Here is a 16,260-nt window from a genome sequence, read left to right on the forward strand (position 1 = left end):
AAGAGCAGTCAGGGTCCTCCAGCCCAGGGCGTGGACAAGTGGGCTGGGCGTGGACAAGTGGGCTGGGCTTGGTCGTCGGAGCCAAGGTGGCTGCAGCAGCGTCTTCCTCCTAAGAGGTGGCTGTAGTGGCCATGCAGGGCGAGGGACTTCCTTGCTGCTGTGCTAGGTGGGGGGGCGGGGGGAGGGGGTGTGTCTGCTGCAAGCAAGGAGCTCCAGCCGGTGGGAACATGAACCGCAGGGAGTACTGGGTCAGCCTGGAGGGGGGGAGGGGGGGACAGCAAGCAGTGGTCAGGGAAGGCTTCCTGGAGGAGGTGACATCCTCACAGGCCTGAGCCCAGGAAGGCTGTGAGAAGGCGAACGGTCTTGCATGGGGGGTTTTAGGTGCCCCCACTCCTGTGCCTCCATTTACTAGCGGCTGCCGTGGAGGTAGTCCAATGTGCTGGAGCTGCGCCAGAGCGGGGGTGGGGGCCGGCGCTGAGACGCGGTGCTAGCTGGAGGCGGTTCCTGTCCGGGGTGTGCGTCCGCGTGCAGTGTGCGCGCGTGTCTTGGCCGCGCGTGGCGGCGTGTGCGGCAGGGGCGGGCAGGCGGGCGACTCGGTGACGCGGCCCAAGCGCGGCGCCGAGCGGAGCGGGCGGAGCGGGCCGGCTGGGGCGGAGCGGAGTCGTCCGCAGAGCAGCCCCTCCCGGCCGCGGCCGCCGACCCCGGACCCCGGCCCCCGGCCAGGCTCTATGGACAGGAGCTCGCTGCTGCAGCTCATCCAGGAGCAGGTGCGTCGGGGGGTGGTCTGGGGAGCTGGCACCGCCCCCAATGCGGCCCTCCTGCCGCTGAGCTGAGCTTGTGCGGGACCGAGCTCCCCGAAAGCCCCGCTCAGTACCTACCTCATCCCTGCACGACCTTGGCCCCTGTGTCTGGGACCCCAGGAGAGGGCTGAGTGGACCAGGGCTCCTGGCTGGAGAAGGGAGAGTCGGGGGGAGGGAGAGAGGGCGGGCAGCTGGCTGGTCTTGGACCTTGGCCCTCGCCTTCCAGGATGGGTAGGGTGGAAGACGGGGGAAACAACTGAGGAGCTGGAGGACTGGGACCCAGAAACCAGTGCCCTGCCAGCTCCTGGGATCAAGCAGGGTCCCAGGGAACAGGCAGGCACGGGGCCCCTGTCCCAAAAGTGCTGGGAGCCTGAGCCTGATGCTCCCAGCTAGCCTGGCCCAGCCCTTTGGTCCAGGAGTCGGGCCCGCACTCAGGCTTTGGCCGGCGGCTCCTCACTGCAGCAGCTGGACCCCGAGAACACAGGCTTCATCGGTGCAGACACCTTCGCTGGCCTGGTGCACAGCCATGAGCTGCCCCTGGACCCGGCCAAGCTGGACATGCTGGTGGCCCTGGCTCAGAGCAACGAGCAGGGCCAGGTCTGCTACCAGGAGCTGGTGGACCTGGTCAGTGCCACGGTGGGCAGGTGGCAGGGGCACGGTGTCCTGGCCAGAGGAGGCGGGCAGGCAGCTCCTCACTGTGGGGGGGCTTGTGGATGCGGGGAGCTGGGTGAGCCTCACAGGCAGGGGTGCCATGGGGAGGTCCGTGGCTCACACTCAGGCCCCTGCCCCCAGATCAGCAGCAAGCGCTCCAGCAGTTTCAAGCGGGCCATTGCTAATGGACAGCGGGCACTGCCCCGGGACGGGCTGCTGGACGAGCCAGGCCTAGGTGTCTACAAGCGGTTTGTGCGTTACGTGGCCTATGAGATCCTGCCTTGTGAGGTGGACCGCCGCTGGTACTTCTACCGTCACCGCAGCTGCCCACCCCCCGTGTTCATGGCCTCGGTCACCCTTGCCCAGGTGGGCCCCCCAGCCGCTGCCCCGGGAGCCTCCCGCGCTCCTGACCATGACCAGCCTAACACTCGTGTCCCCAGATCATCGTGTTCCTGTGCTACGGGGCCCGCCTCAACAAGTGGGTGCTGCAGACCTACCACCCTGAGTACATGAAGAGCCCCCTCGTGTACCACCCCGGGCACCGCGCCCGCGCCTGGCGCTTCCTCACCTACATGTTCATGCACGTTGGGTGAGTAGCACTGCTGCCCGGTGAGCTCCGCCCCCCCGCCCCGCCCCAATCTGCCATTACATCAGAAAGGCTTAGCCCCAAGGCAGGTGCAGCAACTTGAGACGATGGCTGGGGGTGGGGCCGGATGGCTGACCCCACCCTTCGTACCCGTTTGCTTCCGTGTGGCCAGGCTGGAGCAGCTGGGGTTCAACGCCCTCCTGCAGCTGATGATCGGGGTGCCTCTGGAGATGGTGCACGGCCTGCTCCGCATCAGCCTGCTCTACCTGGCAGGCGTGCTGGCAGGTGAGGCAGGCGCGCACCCCCGCCCCCTGCCCTGGCCGGCTGCACCCTCACCCGCCGCTTGCTCACACAGGCTCCCTAACCGTCTCCATCACCGACATGCGGGCCCCGGTGGTGGGAGGCTCCGGCGGGGTCTACGCCCTGTGCTCGGCACACCTGGCCAACGTTGTCATGGTAACGGGCCTGCCCGGTGGGGGGCGTGGGGAGGGGCCCCAGGTGAGCCTCACCGCTTCTCGTCTGCACACCCCCATAGAACTGGGCTGGGATGAGATGTCCCTACAAGTTGCTGAGGATGGTGCTGGCCTTGGTGTGCAGTGAGTAGGGGCTGGGGGGAGGGCCGGGGGGCCTCTCGGCCTGTAGCCAGGGCACCTCCCACCTGCCGCGTCCCTCTGCAGTGAGCTCCGAGGTGGGCCGGGCCGTGTGGCTGCGCTTCTCCCCGCCGCTGCCCGCCTCGGGCCCACAGCCCAGCTTCATGGCGCACCTGGCAGGAGCGGTGGTGGGGGTGAGCATGGGCCTGACCATCCTGCGGAGTTACGAGGAGCGCCTGCGGGACCAGTGCGGCTGGTGGGTGGTGCTGCTGGCCTACGGCACCTTCCTGCTCTTCGCCGTCTTCTGGAACGTCTTCGCCTACGACCTGCTGGGCGCCCACATCCCCCCACCGCCCTGACCGGCTACCTGAGGCTGCACAGGCCAGGGCTCGGGCATGTGGTGGCCGCCCACCTGGGGCCTTCACGTCTGCCCTTTGTGAACGGACGTCTCAGGGCTGCTGTGCCCCTTGGGTGTGGGTGGCCTCAAAGGAGACCCTGTTCCAGCCACCCCCCTACCCCCAGGACTTGCCGTCTGAGCCTTTTTGGATAATTAATAAATATTTTACACAGCACCAGGGGCTGTCCCGGGCTCTGGAGACGACTTGTCAGGGCCCCCACACCTGCTGAACAGACCGTGACGGCCCTCCCCACCACGAGGGCCTGGACTTCCCTCCTTGTGCATCTCTGCACCTGGGGTCAGGCGTGGGAGTTGTTCCTGGGCCACAGGTGCTGTGTCTGTGGGAGTTGGGGGCACCCGGGATGGCTGGGGGCTGGGTGTGTGGTCAGGCTGGGTGTGTGATCAGGCGTGAGTTTGGGAAGTGTTTATTGAGCTCCCATAGTGGCCAGCCTCCTCTTCAGCCTCCCTGCCGTGCAGTGAGACCCGGAGGCCTGAGGTTGTGTGGCAGGTGAGCAGGCCTGGGCTATAGCCGAGTTCACTCGGCCTGGGTTCCATGCTTCTTGGCTGGCCTAGCATCCTCGTGGGTGGCCAGGCTGGGGCCAAGGTTGGGCAGCAGGTCTGGCCACAGCCTCTGCCCCACAGCCCAGGTCCACAGCGCTGTCTCCACTAGGTAGGGAGTCCACTGTCCTGAGGCACTGGCTAGGGAGGGGCACACGGACTCAGGCCCAGGGGCACGAGCCACCCCAACCTGCCCACACAGAGTTCATTCCCTTTGGCTCAGAGCTGTGACCCGCTCTTGAACCTGGCCCAGGTACAGCAGGTAGTACCTGAGGGTGTACTGTGGGGCCAGCAGGCCGGGCACTGGGGCCACTGCCTCATCTGACATGAAGGCGTCCATCTCTGGAGCTCCAGCTGCCAGGACTGCTGTGAACAGCGAGGAGAAGCAGCCAGACACCCCATCAGGACAAGCTCTGGAAGACCCTGCTCCCAGCAGCCCAGGGCCCTATGGTTCCTGCTCCTAGCGACACGCAAGGGCCCAGACTCCCGCTTCACAGACAAGAACGCCTGTGTACCCAAGTCGTGCCCACCCAACTCACCCGAGGCTGTGGTGGGCCCACACCGCAGAGGGCACACAGCTCAGTGCCTGCAGCCCCCACATCTGGCAGGAGGCAGAAGGTGGCGGTCGAACAGTGCACACCCAGCTCAGGGGGATTGGTGGCCACCAGCTGCTGCAGACGTGGCCGGAAGCGCCCCTCTGTGGGAGGCCAGGTCAGGGTGCCTGGGGTGCTGGACCCACCAGGGCGGCCCCGCCCCCACTGGAGACACCCGCCCCGCCGATGCCACGCCCCAATGAAGACCCGCCCTACGGAGGCCCTGCCCTCGGGGCGGGCCGCCCTTCACAGTCAGCTTCCAGGCCGGCAGCCGCTCCAGCTCCCTGTCACATGCTTCTCTGCTCTGCCCCTGTTGGCCGCTGGCAACTCTTCCCGATACCTGAGGAAGGGCGGTGAGGGGAGGTCCGGCCACGGGGGACGCTCGCCCCACCGATCCCTTTATCCCTTTCCACTCTACCAACAGTCCAGGGCTTCCAGCCGCCCTCGGGGGCTCGCTCGCGCCCGTAGCACCTCTCGTGGCGCTCCAGAATGGCAGCCCAGCGACTGGGGTCCTCACACCCCACAGCGCGTGGGAAGTCGCTATGTTCACGCGGAGGGGCGGGGGCAGCTGCTTGGGGTTGGGGCCTCTGCGGATGGGACCGGCTGCTGGGGGCGGGGCCTCTGCGGATGGGGCGGGCTGCTGGGGGCGGGGCCTCTGTGGACGGGACGGCTGCTGGGGGCGGGGCCTCTGGATGGGACGGCTGCTGGGGGCGGGGCCTCTGTGGATGGGACGGCTGCTGGGGGCGGGTCCTCTGTGGATGGGACGGCTGCTGGGGGCGGGGACGGCTGCCGGGGGCGGGGACGGCTGCTGGGGGCGGGGACGGCTGCCGGGGGCGGGGACGGCTGCCGGGGGCGGGGCCTCTGGATGGGGCCGGCTGCCGGGGGAGGGGTCTCTGCGCGTTGGGACGGGGGCGGAACCCCAGGTGTTCGGGACAGGCTGTTGGGGGAGCGCGCCCTCAGCGAACCAAGTAAGGCATCTCACTGGGAAAGTCGAATGTGTGTGGCGGCCGAAGCCGAGGACGGTTCCGAAGAGACCTCAGCAGGGCGGGCCAGGGCCTACGCGAACGCCGACCCTTAAGAGCGCGGGGACAGGGAACTGGAGCGTTCCTCCCAGCCCCCGACGTCGCGGGCCCAGTGTCCCCGTCCAGGCTGGTTGGGCGCACGCGCGGCCCCACTCGCCCCCACGCGTGCGTCCCCGCTGGTCCCGCCCCCGGCCGGAAGTTCCGGCGGCGGAGCTGGGCCGGGCCCAAGCGGATCGCGGGCTCGGGCTGCGGGGCTCCGGCTGCGGGCGCTGGGCCGCGAGGCGCGGAGCTTGGGAGCGCAGCCCAGGCCGTGCCGCGCGGCGCCATGAAGGGCAAGGAGGAGAAGGAGGGCGGCGCACGGCTGGGCGCTGGCGGCGGAAGCCCCGAGAAGAGCCCGAGCGCGCAGGAGCTCAAGGAGCAGGGCAACCGTCTGTTCGTGGGCCGAAAGTACCCGGAGGCGGCAGCCTGCTACGGCCGCGCGATCGTGAGTGCGCCCGCGCGGGGAGGGCGGCGGCGGCGGCGGTGCTGGGGAGGGCCGGGCCCGCGCCCGGCCGGCCCCACCGAGGGTTTGGCTCCTTTGCGGGGCGTGTCCTGGGCTCCCAAAGCCCAGCCGTGGTTCTCGAGCCCAGCGCCGGGTGCCGGAGAACGAGGGTGGGATGCTGGATGGAGGCCGGCCGGGTGGCGGGGGAGGGCAGGGGCCCTGGCCCCTTGAGGACCCCAGGTCCAAAGCCCGGACTCTCCAAAGATTTGGAAAACTTTACAAAACCAAGTGGAGTCTAGCGGATAGGCTCAGCCAGTACTCTACTGTGCGCAGGTTCTTGGACCCAGGGGCTTTGACAACTGAGAAACCTAGTTTCTTGATTCTAGCCAGAGCGCAGAAGCTGGGACGGGCCGTGGGTCAGAGGGGGCACGCTGAGCCTACGCCCTCATGCGGCTGGCCCGGCCTTGGTCCCTAGACCCGGAACCCGCTGGTGGCCGTGTATTACACCAACCGGGCCTTGTGCTACCTGAAGATGCAGCAGCACGAGCAGGCCCTGGCCGACTGCCGGCGCGCCCTGGAGCTGGACGGGCAGTCTGTGAAGGCGCACTTCTTCCTGGGGCAGTGCCAGCTGGAGATGGAGAGCTATGATGAGGCCATCGCCAATCTGCAGCGAGGTTGGCTGACAAGCTGCCCGGTTGTGGGGCTCCTGGGGCCAGGCGGGTGGACTGGCCAGAGAGTGACCTGAAGCCCCCGTTCCCCAGCTTACAGCCTGGCCAAGGAGCAGCGGCTGAACTTCGGGGACGACATCCCCAGCGCTCTTCGAATCGCGAAGAAGAAGCGCTGGAACAGTATTGAGGAGCGGCGCATCCACCAGGAGAGCGAGTTGCACTCCTACCTCTCCAGGCTCATTGCCGCGGAGCGTGAGAGGTGGGACCCTCACCCCAGACCGCCCTGTCTTGGGATAATTCTGAATCACCGACTCCCAACACGAGCGTTTATCGAAGGCTTTACTGGCAAGCAGGAAATGTGGGGAAGCAGTGTGGATGTTAGCCCTGAGGTTGGGGTGTGGTCAGACATCTAGCCAGGTCCATCTCCGACCGGCTCCTGGTCAACCCCCAGGGAGCTGGAAGAATGCCAGCGAAACCACGAGGGTGATGAGGACGACAGCCACGTCCGGGCCCAGCAGGCCTGCATTGAGGCCAAGCACGTGAGGATGCCCCCCACCCACATGTGGGTCTGTGTGTGTGCACGTGGCGTGGAAGCATCCCCGCCTTGTGTTGGGTCTGTGCCCCATGGAGGAGGGAGGTTGGGTGTCTCCCCCAAGCGCAGCACTCAACTCTTCACAGGACAAGTACATGGCGGACATGGACGAGCTCTTTTCTCAGGTGGACGAGAAGAGGAAGGTGAGTGTCGCTTGCTGCCAATGGGTGGCAGGTGCTGGAGCAGTGCCCCTTTCCAGCCTCTGACCATGTGCCCCTGTGCCGCAGAAGCGAGACATCCCCGACTACCTGTGTGGTAAGATCAGCTTTGAGCTGATGCGGGAACCGTGCATCACGCCCAGTGGCATCACCTACGACCGCAAAGACATCGAGGAACACTTGCAGGTGAGGCTGCGGCTGCGGGAGCAGGGCCAGTGGCATGGTCCTGGGCCCCATGACTCCCTCTGCCCTTCTTGTTACTACAGCGTGTGGGTCATTTTGACCCTGTGACCCGGAGCCCCCTGACCCAGGAACAGCTCATCCCCAACCTGGCTATGAAGGAGGTTATTGATGCATTCATCTCTGAGAATGGCTGGGTGGAGGACTACTGAGGTTCCCTGCCCTGCCTGGCATCCTGGTCCAGGGGAGCCCTGGGCAGAAGCCCCCGGCCCCTGTACATAGTTTGTGTTCCTGGCCACCCCAACCCCTTCCCCCCAAGTTCTGCTGTTGGACTTTGGACTGTTCCCCCTCTCAGCATCGCTCTTGCTGGGCTGTGATCGTCCCCCTTTGTGGGCTGGAAAAGCAGGTGAGGGTGGGCTGGGCTGAGGCCACTGCTGCCACTATCTGTGTAATAAAATCCGTGAGCACGAGGTGGGACGTGCCGGTGTGTGACAGGCAGGCCTGCCAGCTGTTTTGGCTAGCCGAGGAAGGTGGAGATGAAGACGCTGGTGTCAAGGTTGAGCGTAGCATGCCACCAGCGGTCGGGGAAGTACAGCACCTGGTGGAGGAAGGGAGTGCAGCAGAGATTAGCTCTGGGCCTCTGGCCTGGCTTGGCCCTCCTGCCAGCCACTGACCTCACCAGCCCGGATGGTACACTCCAGGGGCCGTGCAGACGGTGGCAGGGCTGGGTATGTGTCCCGGAGCCAGGCCAGCGTGGTCTTGTTGGGGTGGAACTCTGGCGTCTTCTCAGGTGGGTAAAGGAACCAGCGCTGGGGGCACAAGCAGCACTGTCACCCTTGCCCATTTTGGTCAGCGAGCCCCAAGCCTCAACCCCCACCCCGTGCTGACCTTACGACCGTAGATCACCTCTGAGTACCCGGGCCCATGCCAATGGAAGGGCACCCCCGAGCCAGCTCCTGTGGGGTTATGAGCACCTGGTGACCAACCCATTTTGTACCCACCGTCAGAAACCTCAGTCCTCCCCAGTCCCAAGAAGCACCCACCTGCGATTCCAAAGCTGTAAGCTGGAGCGGTTCCCAGCAGGCCAAATGGGGGTGGGGAGTAGTGCCGAAAAAGAGAGGCCCACTCGGTGAAGTTGTTGTCCCCGAAGAAGTACAGGGTGTCTGCCAACAGAGACGGTGGGGACAGGGATCCTGGCACCTGGAGACTCGAAGCGTCCCCACCCCCTACCGCCGCCTAGGGCTGACTCACCATTGCCCAGGGAGGTGGGGTCCTGGGGGTGCAGCAGCTGCTCCACGTACTCCTGGAAGGGCAAGTCCACTACAGGAAAGAGACGGGTCAGGACCGTCTGGTCCAGCCGCCCGGGTGTTAGTAAATGGACGGGCCGCAGGGGTGGGGCCGCTTACCTTTGTGGTAGGAGTAGGTGTTGGCGGTGCTCAGCCGGACCACTCTGTCCCCAAACGAAGCCAGCAACCTTTCGCGGGAGCACAGGGCCCGGAACCTCTGCGGGTGCGGAGAGGGGGCTTAGTGGCCGGGCCCAGCACGGGCGAGAGTGGCCGGGGACGGACGGGCACGCGCTCACCGAGTTGTCCGTGAGTCCCTGCAGGATGACGGGCTTGACGAAGGCGTACCTGGAAAGAAGGGCAGAATCGCGGCCAGGCCCGACCGCCACCCTCGCAGCCCCAACGCCACACGCGCGCGCGAAGTCAGGGGAAGGCGGCCTTGGGCGGTCCGGGCAGGCAGGCGGGTGAACAAGACGCGACCTCCGCGATCAAGGGCGCACGTACTGCTGCACGAACTCCGCGTAGGTGAGGTCGGCCCGACGCTCCACCGTGCAGCGCTCCTCCTCCGCCACGGCCCCCGGCCCGCCCGGGCGCCTGCGGGCACAGCTGGGTCAGCCCGCGCCCCGCCCGCCGCACGTGACCCCACCGCCCGGCCCCTCCCGGGCCGCTCACCACCCGCCGTCGCCCTCCGCCCCGGAGCCGGGTAGAGCCACAGCCGCCAGCGCCCAAAGCGCGAGCAGCTGAGACGCCTGCGCCATGAGCCTGCCGCCCTCAGGCAGCCGCACTGCACGCCGGGAACCTTGGGCCCGTCCGCCAGCCATTGGCCGGCAGCTTCGTCGTCGTGGCAACGGCCGGGGACTGGGATGGACCCCGGAAATGACCGCCTTTGGCCCGCCCCGGAAGAGGCCTCTACGGGAGGCACTGAGAAGGCCGCCCCGATTGCGACTATTGGCGTCGCCGGTTACCATGGCGACAACCCCGCCGAAAGCCCCCGCCCGCCAGCCGCACCGCGGACATACGGCGAGCCCGCCGCGCTATGGGGTGACACGCAGTGCTGACAGCGGCTCTACTTCCTTTATTGAGGTCTCAAGTTACAGCCTTCGCCCGTCTCGGGCACAAGACCAGGCGGGGTTCTGCACGCGGCCGCCCGGGCCGTCAGGTCCCCGGGCCCCAGGCAAGCCCAGCAGATGCCCCGTCAGGAGTACTCGCAGAGGTGGCCGCAGCCTGCGGGACAGTGGGAGCTGCCTTCCAGCCACTTCATGATGTGCTGCAGGTGGCCGCCGTGGCTGCAGCCCTGGCACCACACGAACAGACCCTTGACTACGTGGTGGCAGACGGCACACATGCTGGCGCAGCGGTGGCACCTGGGGGCGAGTAGGAGGGAGGGCGCCTCAGCGGGGGCTGCTGCGCTGCCTGCAGGCCCCTGCCCCACCTCCCGACCCCGCTGCCCCACCTATCGCAGACCCATCCCCGGCTGCTCATGGGCCGCTTGCAGTGGCTGCAGTTGACGTGCAGGGTGGTGGAGGCCTGGTTGAGGCAGCTAACGGCGCGGCTGGTGCTCAGCTTGACCACCTCGTTGGACACGTTCCAGAGGCGGAAGCGCTGCAGCAGGTCGATGTAGGAAGTGTACCAGTGCTCCTGGGGGAGGGAGCGCCCGGCAGTCAGGATCTGGGTGCCAGGGGCGGGGCTGCAGAGGGGGGAGGCCCCGCCCACCACACACCTGGGTCTGCTCGTCGATGTCCTTGCGCACGCGTTCACCCAGGACGATGAGCACAGACACAGCCATCTGCACGTCGCCCTGCTCAGCGTAGAAGTGCAGCATGTCGCGCACCAGCACGCCGAAGAAGTCGGGCGGCAGGCGGCTGTCGTAGAGCGCGTGTGAGACAGACAGGAGCGAGAAAGAGGAGTCCACGGGGGCCAGGGAGGCCACATCCGCCTCGCTGCCGCTCACGTGTGGGGAGTCGGCCTTGTCCTGCAGGTGCTCGGGCCCGGGAGGCGTGTCCACGATCTCGTGGCGCAGTGGAAAGGCCTCCTGCGGCAGCACGCACTCAGGGTCCTCGGCTGGAAGGCAGGGACCAGCGGAGGCTCTGAGTCTGTCCTCCATCCGCCTCTGAACCCCACCCTGCCCGGACCCCCACTCACGGTGCGCGTGTTCCGGATCCAGCAGGTACAGCTCGTCCTCCTCACCTTCCACGTCACCCAGCAGGTAGTCGGCAGGTACGTCGCTGCCCTCGGTTTCCTCGTTATCTGCCCGACAATGGGGCGGGCATTCAGGGTCCTCTGGGACACCCCCACCCCTCTCCCATCAGCACTCCTACCCACCCCAGCCTACCCTCATTGGTGATGAGTGTGGCCGAGGAGTCGAGCAGAACTGTGTCGCTCCGTGCATCTCCTTTGCTGCGGTCCAGCCGCGTCTCACTGCCCAACCCTGGGGCCATATCCTTCAGGTTGAAACTGGGGGCAGGAAGGGCCCATGGGTGGGTGGGCTCGAGCAGCCCCAGCCCCTGGGGAGAGCTGCCCCCGGCATCTACCTGTTCATGAGCGGCAGGCCACAGGAGCCACCCTTGCCCACACTGTGGTTGAGGTTTGCAGTGGGCACTAGCCCAGGGCTGCAGTAGATGATCCGCAGCATGGTCCACGTTTGCGCCACCTAGGGGCGGGCACTGGTCACTTGTGGGCGTCCTGGACACCCAGCACCCCATGCAGGTCCCCCTCTGCCTGGATGGTCACAAGCCCTCAGCATTGAGCCGCCGTCGGTACCCAATGTCCAGGCCCACCCTAGGTAGGAAAGCTGAGGCCGCCGTGCAGCACAGAGGAAAACAGAATTGGGCAGTGGGGACTTGCGGGGCAGGTAGAGATGGGTATGGGAACGACAGCTCACGGCTCCACCGCTGCTGGTGCCTGGAGAGCTCCAGAAGCAAGGGGGAAGAACAGAGACCCCCGCCCACAGAGGACAGTCCCAGGTCTGGCCCACCCTGGAGCCCTGGCCCTGTGTGATCCTGACACCCTCAGCTACCAAGGCAAGGGCTGTTGGTGCGACTGGCTGGAGTCCATTGCGGAGCTTGAGGTGGGGTGGGCGCAGCTGATGGAGGAACCAGCCCCTGCCCTGAGGCCCTGGCCCTGGGCCCCCCAGGCTCGGCACCTGCCTACCTGGTTGCGACCAAGCTCTCGAGCCACCTTTGCGTTGTGGTCACAGAGCTCGGCCAGTGGCCGGCCAGCCAGCGCGTAACGCTCAGCTGTGTCCACAAACCAGCGCATGCCGCCGCCACCTGGCTCCGTCTCAAAGACACTGAGGGCGCTGGAGGCGAGGCCTGCGAAGGGCTCGGCAGGGTCCAGCTTGCGCTTAAAGAAGATGGGGTGGCGCCGGTCGCCAGTGTAGGGCTTGCGCCCTGACTCGGCAGCCACGAGGCTCTCCTTGGCGGCGAAGGCCAGGTCCCCGAAGAGGCCGTAGCAGAGGCCCTCGGGGTTGGCGCGCTCGACGGGCTGGCTGGCGTCGCGGAACAGGTGCTGGCACAGCGAGCTGTCCTTGGAGCCAGACAGCAGGAAGGAGGGGTCGTGGGGGTGGCGCCAGGCGATTCCCGTGGTGACGTCTCGGTGTTCCTCAAACATGGCAGCTGGCACGAAGGGCCGGCGCACATCCCAAACGTAGATGTTGTGGTCCACCATCATGGAGCACGTGGCCAGGTGGTGGCGGCACTCTGGCCGCCACTTCACACGGGCCACCGAGGCGATGGTCTGCACACAGTGCATCTCCTTGGCACGGTGCGTAGTCATGTCCCAGACCTTCACCATCTTGTCCCGCCCTCCTGTGGCCAACCAGCCCCTGTGGGAAGAAGGGCCACCCAAACCCTGAGTGGCCTTTCCTGCAGAGAAGGGACCCCCCAGCTCTGCTGCTCCGGACTGTCTCATGGGTCTGAGGCAGTGAGAGCTTACTGTCAACCTACTGCCCCCTGCACCCCCATGCCACACCTGTCCTCGGGGTGCCAGTCGCAGCAGAAGACGGGTCCATTGTGGGCTGTGAACATCCTCTCGCACCGGTCGGGACGCCGGATGTCCCAGAGCTGCACATTGCCGTTCTCGAAGGTGGAGGCGAAGGTGAAGTAGTCCCGGATACTGAACTGCACGTCCCGCACGCTCTCAGACTGGCCTGCAGGCAGGAGGTCGATGCAGGGGAAGTGACGGGGCTGGCCCACGAGGTGCACCCTCAGAACAGCTGTGGCATGGTGTCACACACCTGCCTGCGGCCCAGAACAGAGGCCCAGAGGGTAGAGCAGACATCCCCAAGATCTGCCCAAGGAAGCAGCCACACAGTCACAAGAGCCTGGGCCCGGGAGCAGGACACCACGTGATTTTTAACACATACTCCCGGGCGTCATTTGCCCTAGATTCTGCATTCTGCATCGGTCCATGAGCAAAGCTGTGGTACAGCCTCAGGATGCAGCAGCTGATCACTGGGAGAACAGGAACCCACCCAGCCATCGCCCACTCCCACGGCCCTGTGGGAGACCCAAGGAGGTGCTGAGGAGGGTGCCCCAGCCTCAGCCCAGTCCCTTCCCCTGGAGCTGGAACTGCCTGGTCAGCCCCAAAGGACTGGATGACTCAGGGCCCAGGTCCACCCTAGGGGACCACCACACCAAGAGACTTCAAGGGCGGTGCCCAACCTTCCTCCAGGGCCCTCCAGGGGAGGCAGCTCAGGATCTGTCTTTTTTTTTAGAGAGTGTCTCTCTGTCACTCAGGCTGGAGTGCAAGTGGCATGATCTGGGCTCACTGCAACCTCCGCCTCCCGGATTCAAGCAATTCTCCTGCCCCAACCTTCCGAGTAGCTAGGATTACAGGCGCGTGCCACTGCACCCGGCTAATTTTTTGTTTTGTATTTTTAGTAGAGACGGGGTTTCACCGTGTTAGCTAGGATGGTCTCAATCTCCTGACCTCGTGATCGGCCTGCCTCGGCCTCCCGAAGTGCTGAGATTACAGGCGTGAGCCACCGCGCCCTGCCAGGATCTGCCTTAAGTGGCCTGTAAATTCTCTGAGGCCCCTGAGGGCTCCGCCTTGTGCTTCATACCTAGTCCCCTCCAGGTGAACAAGAGAGAGCTGGCTCAGGGCAGCCATCGGGGAGCTGAGCCTGTTAGGAAAAGGGCCCCGGGGCACTGGACAGCAAACCCACCTCCTCTGCCTCCCTGGGCCAGGAAACCTGGAAGTCCTGGCAGATCTCCTGCTATGAGGCAGCCTCTGCAGCTCCGACGTGAGGGAAGGGAGTCAGTGGCTCTCTGCTCACCACCCAGGCTGGCTGGGAGACCGCTGGGGCTCTGCCCCCCCTCATCCCTCACCTGGTCTCATCTCTTGCCTCTTCCCACTTCACTGCCCCAGCTCACACGCCGTCCAGCCCGACTCGCCCCATCCCTCCCCTGCCGATTCCCTTTCCCCCCGAGGAAGCCCACTGGGAGTGATCCTGAGGGCCTCTGATGCACGGGGCCCTTTTCCACCTGCATGGACAGGCTGGGCACTGGCAGAGACGCCCACCTGCCCTGACCTGCCTCTGTGGCCTCACCGGAGAAGGTGCTGACAGAGTCCTTTCTGCGGAGGTCAAAGCACTTCATGAAGCCATCCTGGGAGCCACTGAGCAGCACGTGGGCTTCGGTTGGGTGGAAGCAGACTTTGTTTACTGTGCGCTTGTGTTCTGTGAACAGCTGGTCCTGCTTGTTGCGGGAGGGCCGGCCCAGGTTCCACGTGACGACCACGCCGTTGGTGGCTGCTGTGGCCAGCAGGTTCTCATCCATCTGGTGCCAGACCACGTCAGCACAGCTCAGGTTAAGCGAAGGCTTGCGCCCCACACGCAGGTTCAGCTTCTCCACAAACTGTTCCTCCTCGATGGCATAGATCTTGAAGATGCTACGGCCTGCCACGACCACCTGGGCTGCGTCGCGGCACACACTGATGGCATTGGCGGGAGCATCCAGGTGGCAGTGCATGGTGCGGCCTGTCAGCACGCTGCCACCCAGGGCTGTGGTCACACGGGACATCTTCTCCATGGCTGCACAGGTGATGAGGTCAGGGGTCAGGAGGTCAGTGAGGTGGGCTGGCCTGGTCAGCCTGGGTGGGTCATCAGTTCAGACCTTCCACCCAGGTTGGGACCCCAGAACTGCTTGGTCCCGGGCTGGTCAGTCTTAGTGAGCCAGTCCAGGGCTGTCCATCAACCAATCAGCCTGACAGGCAAGCTCAAATTCACTGGAGTCCGTCAGTCCAGCCCATCACCCTGGCTGAGCGGTGAGGGGTACTCCCTAGCTTCCCTTAGGCCTGTCAGTTTCATGTCTGACTTCCACGGAAGACCCTAGCTGGACATTCCCAGCCCAGGCCACCTCTCGGTCCCCCCATCAGCCAGATCTGGGCAGTCACTAAACGCTCGGTCAGTCAATCCCAGCAGGGGAGCGAGGAGACTCCCGCCGTCCACACTGTCAGCCCTGAGGGCGGCGGGGCTCTAGGGAGGAACAAAAGAGGGGAGGGAACAGAGGGCTAGAGGGGCCCGGGGACTCAGGCGATAGACGCGGGAAGGGCCCAGAGGGACCGCAAGGACTGAGCTACTTAAGGAGCTCGAGATGTGTGGCGGGACCGGAGGCAGGAGAGAAGCCGGCGACCCCGGAGTGCAGGGTTCCCGGGAGCGCAGCAGAGGTTCCCCGGCGCAGTGGCGCGGGGGAGCGGACGCTGCGGGACGAGAACCAGAGGGCCCAGGGCAGCCCTTCTCCCCCGCGCGAACCCCAGTCTTTTACTAAAAGCGCACTGTTGTCCGGAACCGCCGCGCCGGAAGCCGCTGTCTTTCCCGCCCCTCGCCGGAAGTGGTCCTTTTCTTACCCGCCCCTCTCAGGAAGGGGACACAGACTCTCGCCCGACACCACGAAAGTTCCGGGTCAGGGAGCTGCGTCGGCAGAGGCCAGGAGGGGCCCAGGATTGGGGTCTGCGGGCCGCCCTGGGCGTTGTCATTGCGCTTCGGTGCTGTGCTTGTGTGGTTTATTTATTTATTTATTTATTTATTTATTTATTTTTCATTTAAACGGAGTCTCGCTCTGTCGCCCAGGCTGGAGTACAGTGGTGCGACCTCGGCTCACTGCAACCTCCACCTCCGGGTTCAAGCGATTCTCCCGCCTCAGCCTCCCAGGTAGCTGGCACTACAGGCGCCCGCCACCACGCCCGGCTAATTTTGTATTTTTAGCAGACAGGGGTTTTCACCATGTTGGCCAGGCTGGTCTTAAAACTACTGAACTCAAGCGATCCTCTGGCGTCAGCCTTCCGAAGTGCTGGGATTGCAGGTGTGAGCCACCGCGCCTGGCCTGTTTTTTAAGTCTCAATTTCAGTATTTTAATGCCATCACCTATTTTAATCCCCAGGTCCATCATGACGTCTGGTCATCCCTAGACAAGTTCCGAGTGCCCCCAGTCTTCCCCTCCTTCCTCACTCCTGGACCTCGGGAACAGCCTCCCAACGGCTTTCCTGGGTCCGTCTTTCCGCTTTGATCTGAAACCCGCACAGAAGTCAGGCACCAGATCTTCTGCCTGAGGCCTCTGGCAGCTCCCACTACGCTGTGAATGAACCCCAACTCCTGGCCTCTGCCTTCCCCTGCGTATCTCCAGCCACAGCAGCCTCCACCCCCCATTCCCAGCCCACCAAGCCCTTTCCTGCCTCAGGGACATTGTATGTGCGATGCCGTCT

General features: G+C 65.4%; 4 protein-coding genes across 13 annotated transcripts; 2 read left to right on the forward strand and 2 right to left on the reverse strand.

Moving 5' to 3' along the window:
* Positions 1–270: 270 nt before the first annotated feature.
* Positions 271–3,207, forward strand: RHBDL1 (rhomboid like 1). 6 transcript variants are annotated; one of them, XM_054455321.2, is made up of 8 exons: positions 272–767; positions 1,263–1,424; positions 1,593–1,817; positions 1,892–2,040; positions 2,210–2,322; positions 2,393–2,493; positions 2,573–2,633; positions 2,715–3,207. In XM_054455321.2, the coding sequence occupies exons 1-8, from the start codon at positions 729–731 to the stop codon at positions 2,984–2,986; spliced, it is 1,122 nt and encodes a 373-aa protein (XP_054311296.1). In that variant the 5' UTR covers positions 272–728; the 3' UTR covers positions 2,987–3,207. The 6 variants fall into 6 exon arrangements, with proteins under 6 accessions (XP_054311294.1, XP_054311291.1, XP_054311295.1 ...); XM_054455322.2 differs by having other exon boundaries at positions 1,266–1,424; XM_054455319.2 differs by having other exon boundaries at positions 271–767; positions 2,210–2,493.
* A 1,832-nt stretch (positions 3,208–5,039) lies between these two features.
* STUB1 (STIP1 homology and U-box containing protein 1) lies at positions 5,040–7,746 on the forward strand. Of its 2 annotated transcripts, XM_054455330.2 has the most exons (7): positions 5,040–5,681; positions 6,154–6,352; positions 6,440–6,605; positions 6,798–6,885; positions 7,025–7,081; positions 7,166–7,282; positions 7,363–7,746. In XM_054455330.2, exons 1-7 carry the CDS (start codon positions 5,523–5,525, stop codon positions 7,486–7,488), a joined length of 912 nt encoding a protein of 303 aa, XP_054311305.1. In that variant the 5' UTR covers positions 5,040–5,522; the 3' UTR covers positions 7,489–7,746. The 2 variants fall into 2 exon arrangements, with proteins under 2 accessions (XP_054311305.1, XP_054311304.2); XM_054455329.2 differs by lacking the exon at positions 7,363–7,746 and having other exon boundaries at positions 5,085–5,681; positions 6,798–7,197.
* On the reverse strand, positions 6,672–9,527 carry JMJD8 (jumonji domain containing 8). 4 transcript variants are annotated; one of them, XM_054455324.2, is made up of 9 exons: positions 9,232–9,527; positions 9,064–9,153; positions 8,859–8,907; positions 8,683–8,779; positions 8,528–8,596; positions 8,320–8,439; positions 8,165–8,232; positions 7,951–8,085; positions 6,672–7,874 (listed from the first exon to the last, which is right to left on the reverse strand). In XM_054455324.2, exons 1-9 carry the CDS (start codon positions 9,525–9,527, stop codon positions 7,794–7,796), a joined length of 1,005 nt encoding a protein of 334 aa, XP_054311299.2. In that variant the 3' UTR covers positions 6,672–7,793. The 4 variants fall into 4 exon arrangements, with proteins under 4 accessions (XP_054311299.2, XP_054311300.2, XP_054311301.2 ...); XM_054455325.2 differs by having other exon boundaries at positions 7,956–8,085; positions 9,232–9,371; XM_054455326.2 differs by lacking the exon at positions 9,064–9,153 and having other exon boundaries at positions 9,232–9,441.
* Positions 9,528–9,614: 87 nt separating this feature from the next.
* On the reverse strand, positions 9,615–15,403 carry WDR24 (WD repeat domain 24). The gene is made up of 9 exons (XM_054455323.2): positions 14,108–15,403; positions 12,529–12,706; positions 11,710–12,382; positions 11,091–11,209; positions 10,892–11,013; positions 10,702–10,806; positions 10,280–10,620; positions 10,013–10,197; positions 9,615–9,923 (listed from the first exon to the last, which is right to left on the reverse strand). Exons 1-9 carry the CDS (start codon positions 14,586–14,588, stop codon positions 9,755–9,757), a joined length of 2,373 nt encoding a protein of 790 aa, XP_054311298.1. The 5' UTR covers positions 14,589–15,403; the 3' UTR covers positions 9,615–9,754.
* Positions 15,404–16,260: the final 857 nt, after the last annotated feature.

This window comes from Pongo pygmaeus, chromosome 18 (genome assembly GCF_028885625.2).
Source record: "Pongo pygmaeus isolate AG05252 chromosome 18, NHGRI_mPonPyg2-v2.0_pri, whole genome shotgun sequence".
NCBI classification, from domain to species: domain Eukaryota; kingdom Metazoa; phylum Chordata; class Mammalia; order Primates; family Hominidae; genus Pongo; species Pongo pygmaeus.

Bases quoted from the DNA above. Each gene is read 5' to 3' on its own strand.
- WDR24 (XM_054455323.2), bottom strand. From the start codon at position 14,588: ATGGAGAAGATGTCCCGTGTGACCACAGCCCTGGGTGGCAGCGTGCTG. The intron at 12,383-12,528 runs GTGTGGCATGGG...TTCTTCCCACAG, and splicing joins GACTGGCACCCCGAGGACAG to GGGCTGGTTGGCCACAGGAG. The intron at 10,621-10,701 runs GTGAGTGGGGGT...CCTGCCTTCCAG, and splicing joins GGATCCGGAACACGCGCACC to CCGAGGACCCTGAGTGCGTG.
- RHBDL1 (XM_054455316.2), top strand. From the start codon at position 729: ATGGACAGGAGCTCGCTGCTGCAGCTCATCCAGGAGCAG. The intron at 768-1,262 runs GTGCGTCGGGGG...TCCTCACTGCAG, and splicing joins TGCAGCTCATCCAGGAGCAG to CAGCTGGACCCCGAGAACAC. The intron at 2,041-2,209 runs GTGAGTAGCACT...CCGTGTGGCCAG, and splicing joins TACATGTTCATGCACGTTGG to GCTGGAGCAGCTGGGGTTCA.
- STUB1 (XM_054455329.2), top strand. From the start codon at position 5,523: ATGAAGGGCAAGGAGGAGAAGGAGGGCGGCGCACGGCTGGGCGCTGGC. The intron at 5,682-6,153 runs GTGAGTGCGCCC...CTTGGTCCCTAG, and splicing joins CCTGCTACGGCCGCGCGATC to ACCCGGAACCCGCTGGTGGC. The intron at 6,606-6,797 runs GTGGGACCCTCA...GTCAACCCCCAG, and splicing joins ATTGCCGCGGAGCGTGAGAG to GGAGCTGGAAGAATGCCAGC.
- JMJD8 (XM_054455324.2), bottom strand. From the start codon at position 9,527: ATGGTAACCGGCGACGCCAATAGTCGCAATCGGGGCGGCCTTCTCAGT. The intron at 8,908-9,063 runs GTACGTGCGCCC...CCTTCTTTCCAG, and splicing joins TACGCGGAGTTCGTGCAGCA to GTACGCCTTCGTCAAGCCCG. The intron at 8,597-8,682 runs GTAAGCGGCCCC...TCTTTCCTGTAG, and splicing joins CACCTACTCCTACCACAAAG to TGGACTTGCCCTTCCAGGAG.